General features: G+C 37.7%; 1 protein-coding gene across 1 annotated transcript in view; it reads right to left on the reverse strand.

The window, feature by feature from the left end:
* Nucleotides 1-6,966, reverse strand: part of ACADL (acyl-CoA dehydrogenase long chain) — a 41,202-nt gene that overhangs the window by 24,764 nt on the left and 9,472 nt on the right. The window contains exon 4 of the mRNA XM_007120495.4: nt 3,400-3,564. Within this exon, the coding sequence (XP_007120557.2) occupies nt 3,400-3,564 (165 nt within the window). The remainder of the gene's footprint in view (nt 1-3,399; nt 3,565-6,966) is intronic.

Consider the following 6,966-nt stretch of genomic DNA (forward strand, 5'->3'; position numbering starts at 1 on the left):
ACCCTTGTCCCCTGCATCGGCAGGCGGACTCTCAACCACTGCGCCACCAGGGAAGGCCTATGATATATATTTTTAAACACACAAGAACATTCTTTATTTCCACAAACAAGTATTCTGTCTGACTTTTTGGAAACATTGACAGCCTTCTTCATTTATCTTTTAAGAGAGATTTCTTTACAGTAGGAAATTCAGCAGGTAGGATTCAATAATAGATGGTTTCAGGGAGACAACTGGAAGTGGTGGTGCATCTAAAAGACTGGAGAACTCATACCCCATCTAAAGGGCTATGTCCCAGCCAATAGGAATAAGGAATCAGAAATAAGAAAAACATAGTATTGTCAGATGTTCCAAATTTTCAAGAAAAGCCAGGAATATGGATGTTTATGTGCATTTTTCTGGCTTTTAAAGTTGATTCAAGGTTTGTTTTTAAATTAAATAGATTAACCAAATTAAACACGTTCCAGGGCTTCCATAGGTCCCATGAACTGCCCCATTTGTGATTACTGCCTCATGCCTTTCTAGACCTCATGCCATGGTGATACAACCACTTAGAACTCAAGGGGGTAGATATCTGATATCCTTCTCTTATACACTGTAAAGTAATAAAGTATGGTTTCTAAAACTAGAAATTAAGGGGGACATTGACAAACTCAGTCATGACCAAAGATCAGGGAAGGGACCTGAAACCAAATGCACTGGATTCGTCATGAATCTTTTAAAGCAATCTGCTATTGTTGAAGACTTAGGTAGTTTCCACTTCCAATTTTCAAAGATATCCTACAATGAACAGCATCATATATTAAACAGTCCACATCAGTTATTTTGTGAAAATTTTCTGATTCTCCTTTTTGTACATGGACTTTGTATTATATATCCCATGGCACTTTATCACTCTCTGTATCATGCTAAATAATGACCCTTAGAGATAGCAGGTCCTAACCTCTGGAACCTGTTAAGTGTTACCTTATATGGAAAAAGGGTCTTGCAGATGTGATTAATTTAGGACTTTGAGATGGGAAGATAATTCTGGATTATCTAGATGGGTCCTAAATGCAATCACAAGTGTCCTTGTGAGACAGAGGCAGAGGGAGATGACACAGACTAAAGAGGGACATTACAACATGGCCACAGAGGCAGAGATTGGAGTCATGAGGCCACAAAGCAAGGAGTGTCAGCAGCCCCCAGGTGATGGAAGAATCAAGGAATGGATTCTCCCCTAGAACCTCTGGAGGGACTGTGGCCTTGCTGATACCTTGATCTGGGGCTGCTGATACCTTGATTTGGGACCACTGATACCAAGTTTGGACTTCTGGCCTTCAGAACTGTGAGAGAATAAAGTTCTATTGTTTTAAGCCACCCAGTTTGTGTAATTTGTTACAGAAGCACAGAGAATTTTCAAGAAAACACAAATCAAGCAAGCCTTTGTGGGTATGTGTTTAAGTTGGGGATAAATCAAGATCTCTCACTGATACTTTTGCCTCTAGGTGAGAGCTGACATACAGTGGGTGGGAACTAAAACATACTGATCGTGAGCTAATAAGATGCAATCAGAATATTGGGCATTAGGCCAGTTATCTTAGAGAGTGATCTTAAAAGCAAAGGAAGAAGATTAAATTCCTACTTCTTTTAGGTCACAATTTTAGGCAAAAAAGTAAACGCAACTTTTTTTTTTGGCCTCACCGTGCAGCTTGTGGGATCTTAGTTCCCTGACCAGGGATTGAACCCAGGCCGCTGGCAGTGAGAGCTCCAAGTCCTAACCACTGGGAATTCCCAACGAAACCTTTTTATCTTGGCAAAATTAAATTCCTATATTGGCCTTTAATTCTAGATTTATATTTGGGAAAGATAAGTCCAATTTAAGCAAATTGCCAAGTAACACTATGGCATACTAAGACATTTAAAAATAAGCAGCACTGGGACTTCCCTGGCAGTCCAGTGGTTAAGACTCTGCACTTCCGCTGCAGGGGGTGCAGGTTTGATTCCTGGTTGGGGAACTGAGATCCTGCATGCCGCACCGCAGCCATATAAATAAATAAATAAACAGCACTGACAAAACATTTAAAATATCAGGGCCTGATCTTGCAGAAACAAGTCTTAAATTTTCAATTACTGCTTCTGCCACATCTTTAAGTTCTTCCTCTGCACTGCCTGTTTCCCATTGGCCTGTTAATCACTGCTCTCTTCAACATAAGCCATTTCCCTGACCATGCTGGCTTGTCAAATTACTGTCCCCTCTCTTTACTTTCTTTTGCCATATAACACACAACTCTGAAAAAAATCAGTCTGTCTTTTCTGCCTCTGTTTTCTCAATACCCATCTCACTTCCTTCGAAAGTAACTTCTGCCTCTCCACTCTCCTGAAATCACAATCAAAAGACCACTGGCTGCCATGACTCTTTCTCAATTCTCAACATCTCTGTGGCCTTGACATTACTAACTTCTCACTCCTCTCCTACTTCCTTTTCAAACTCACTTCCCCTCGAGCTCATGAAATAGAAGTTGTCTAGATTTCCTTCAAACTCAATCCTTCTGTCTCTGTCGCTACATCTTCTGTACAGTTCCAAATGGAATGCAATGCCTAAGGTTTCCTTCTTGGTCTCCTTTTCATCCTTTCACTTTACCTCTTGAGGATCAGGTCCCACCACATGGCTGTTCGTGCAAATTTCTCAATTGTCAGATCTCAGTTTAAATATAATCACTTTTAATAGGCCTTCCTTAGCAGTCATATCTAAATATGAGTTTTTCCCTTCCCCACCAAACACAAATGCACCATGAGTCTCTAACACAGCACCTTGTTTCCTTCACAGTACTTATCATGATTTAAATATATTTGTTTACGTGTTTCTTGTCTTTCTCCTCAATAAGCCCAGAGACCACATCTGGTTTGATTACCACTGTATACCTGGCACATGGAAGGCACTTATTAAGTAACCATCAAATGACTAAATGATTTATTCATTTCCATTGCTTCAATTCTTTCTTATATATGAATGGTTTTAAAGCCTATTGCCACCCCCAGCCTGTATCCAGACTTCCAAATCCATATTTTTAATAGCCTGCTGGACATTTCCAAGTGAAATGTCACACCACATCTAAAATTCAACATGCCCCAAATTCAACATTCAATATGCCCCATATTCTAACATTTTATTTACATCACACTATGTTGATATCTCAAATACAACATAAAATACAATCTGCTGTGTTGTTATTTGTATATGATAAGGCCTTATTTTCCTACTGGAATTTGAAGTTACCTAAGGTTGGAAATGACAATGTGTTCATCTTTGTATCTGTCTTAGCATATCACTCAGAGTGTTGTATAAAGCAGGTACTGAGAAAACATTTGCTGTTAAGGCATTGCTTCCAGCATTTCAAAAGCAACCAAATGTTGATTTACCTTCCAGCCCCAGGCTCTGTCATTGCTATGGCACCAATACATTTCCCTGCAGTCATCTGGGGGATCAAGTGCTTAATCTGTTCTTCTGAGCCATAGTTTGCAATATAGGGCATGACGATATCCGAATGAAGACTAAAACCTGGGCCTGTGCAATTCGAATACGCTCTTAGAAAGAAAAAAGAGAAGATAGTTTAAGGCACAACATAGTTATTTTGTTCTCTTTTTAGTTCTTTGATTTCTCAATTAGAAAACAACAAAGTACTAAAGGTCCTATCACATTATGTGGTAATAGATTGTCTCCCCGCAAACCTATGAAGTTTCTGAAGGTTTTCTCTCTTTCTTTTTTTTTTACTAACCTTTTAATTTCTGGCTCTAACATAGTAACAGTGCTCTAGCAGAGCTCAATGATCACTTATGTAAGAAATAAAAGATAAAATGTTTCTAAAAATTTACCACCTATAACTGTATTACCCTAACACAGTAACTATTTTCATTTTAGCAAATGACCTTTGCCATAAGGATATACGTATTCTAATATAACTGCAGTCATGGTATAAATTTTGTACTTACAAAATTTATCACAATAAGTAGCTGCAAAATATTACAAACTGCTTATGTACTACAATATACTTTTTCATTGTCCTACTGCTGGACATTTAGATTGCTGCCAAACTTGGGGGATTATGATCTAACATGGCAATGATGTTTGTACACAGATATTATTTTTTTTATTGGGTTGGCAAAAGGTTCCTTTGGTTTTTAAGTAAAAATAAAAGATAAATTTTTCATTTTCACCATGAACTCTATTGAACACGTATTCACCCTTTTTTTCCATTACCTTCTGTCATTTTTCAGGCAACTTCATAATTCCATCTTCCCAAAACTTTTTATCTTTTTGAGCAAAGAACTGTTCCAGGTGATTTTACAGTCTTCCAAGGAATTGAAATTTTTTTTCCATTAAGAGAATTTTGTAAAGACCTAAATAAATGGAAATCGAAGGTGCAATGTCTGGTGAATACAGTGGAGGAATCAGAACTTCCCAGCCAATCAGTAAAAGTTTCTGCCTGGTCATCAAAGAAACACGCGGTCTTGTGTTATCCTGATGGAAGATTATGCATTTTCTGTTGACTAATTCCGGACACTTTTTGTCAAGTGCTGCTTTCAGTTGGTCTAATTGGGAGCAGTACTTGTAGGAATTAATCGTTCCGTTTTCCGGGAGGAGCTCATAATAGATGACTCCCTTCCAATCCAACCATACACAACATCACCTTCCTTGGATGAAGACTGGCCTTTGGTGTGGTTCGTGGTGGTTCATTTCACTTGCCCCATGATCAATTCCGTTCCACATTAATGTACAATGTCCACTTTTCAACGCCCGTCACGATTTGTTTTGGAAACGGAATGTTTTCATTACGTTTCAGTAGAGAATCACATGCAGAAATATGGTCAAGAAGGATTTTTTCGCTTAACTTATGTGGAACCCAAACGTCAAAGTGATTAACATAAGCAAGCTGGTGCAAATGATTTTTTTTTTCTAGGAATTTTCTTTACATTTCCACTTGACTTTTATGTATTTTTTTTTCTTATTAGTCATCCATTTTATACACATTAGTGTATACATATCAATCCCAATCGCCCAATTCATCCCACCACCCCAGTAGTGGGATTGCTGGGTCATATGGTAATTCTATTTTTAGTTCTTTAAGGAACCTCCATACTGTTCTCCATAGTGGCTGTATCAATTTACATTCCCACCAACAGTGCAAGAGGGTACCCTTTTCTCCAAACCCTCTCCAGCATTTGTTGTTTGTAGATTTTCGGATGATGCCCATTCTAACTGGTGTGAGGTGATACCTCATTGTAGTTTTGACTTGCATTGTTCTAATAATTAGTGATGTTGAGCAGCTTTTCATGTGCGCCTTGGCCATCTGTATGTCTTCTTTGGTGAAATGTCTATTTAGGTCTTCTACCCATTTTTGGATTGGGTTATTTGTTTTTTTAATATTGAGCTGCATGAGCTGTTTATATATTTTAGAGATTAATCCTTTGTCCGATGATTCATTCGCAAATATTTTCTCCCATTCTGAGTGTTGTCTTTTCATCTTGTTTATGGTTTCCTTCGCTATGCAAAAGATTTTAAGTTTCATTAGGTCCCATTTGTTTATTTTTGTTTTTATTTCCATTACTCTAGGAGGTGGATCAAAAAGGATCTTGCTATGATTTATGTTAAAGAGTGTTCTTCCTATGTTTTCCTCTAAGAGTTTTATAGTGCCTGGTCCATGTAGGTCTCTAATCCATTTTGAGTATATTTTTGTGTATGGTGTTCTAATTTCATTCTTATACATGTAGCTGTCCAGTTTTCCCAGCACCACTTATTGAAGAGACTGTCTTTTCTCCATTTTATATCCTTGCCTCCTTTGTCATAGATTAGTTGACAATAGGTGTGGGGGTTTATCTCTGGGCTTTCTATCCTGTTTTCCATTGATCTATGTTTTTTTCTTGCCGGCTTTGTCATAGATTAGTTGACAATAGGTGTGGGGGTTTATCTCTGGGCTTTCTATCTTGTTCCATTGATCTATGTTTCTGTATTTGTGGCAGTATCATATTGTCTTAATTACTGTAGCTTTCTAGTATAGCCTGAAGTCAGGGAGTCTGATTCCTCCAGCTCCGTTTTTTTCCCTCAAGATTGCTGTGGCTATTCGGGGTCTTTTGTGTCTCCATACAAATTTTAAGATTTTTTGTTCTAGTTCTGTAAAAAATGCCATTGGTAATTTGATAGGGATTGCATTGAATCTGTAGATTGCTTTGGGTAGTATAGTCATTTTCACAATATTGATTCTTCCAATCCAAGAACATGGTATATCTCTCCATCTGTTGGTATCATCTTTAATTTCATTCATCAGTGTCTTACAGTTTTCTGCATACAAGTCTTTTGTCTGCCTAGTTAGGTTTATTCCTAAGTATTTTATTCTTCTTGTTGCAATGGTTTATGGGAGTGTTTGCTTAATTTGTCTTTCAGATGTTTCATCATTAGTGTATAGGAATGCAAGAGATTTCTGTGCATTAATTTTGTATCCTGCTACTTTACCAAATTCATTGATTAGCTCTAGTAGTTTTCTGATGGCCTCTTTCGGATTCGCTATGTATAGTATCATGACACCTGCAAACAGTGACAGCTTTACTTGTTCTCTTCTGATTTGGATTCCTTTTATTTTTTTTCTTCTCTGATTGCCGTGGCTAGGACTTCCAAAACTATGTTGAATAATAGTGGTGAGAGTGGACATCCTTGTCTTGTTCCTGATCTTAGAGCAAATGCCTTCAGTTTTTCACCACTGAGAATGATGTTGGCTGTGGGTTTGTCCTATATGGCCTTTATTATGTCGAGGCAGGTTCCCTCTATGCCCACTTTCTGGAGAGTTTTTATCATAAATTGGTGTTGAACTTTGTCAAAAGCTTTTTCTGCATCTATTGAGATGATCTTATGGTTTTTCTTCTTCAAATTGTTAATATGGTGTATGACATTGATTGATTTGCATATATTGAAGAATCCTTGCATCCCTGGGATAA

This window comes from Physeter macrocephalus, chromosome 2 (assembly GCF_002837175.3).
Source record: "Physeter macrocephalus isolate SW-GA chromosome 2, ASM283717v5, whole genome shotgun sequence".
Taxonomy (NCBI): Eukaryota; Metazoa; Chordata; class Mammalia; order Artiodactyla; family Physeteridae; genus Physeter; species Physeter macrocephalus.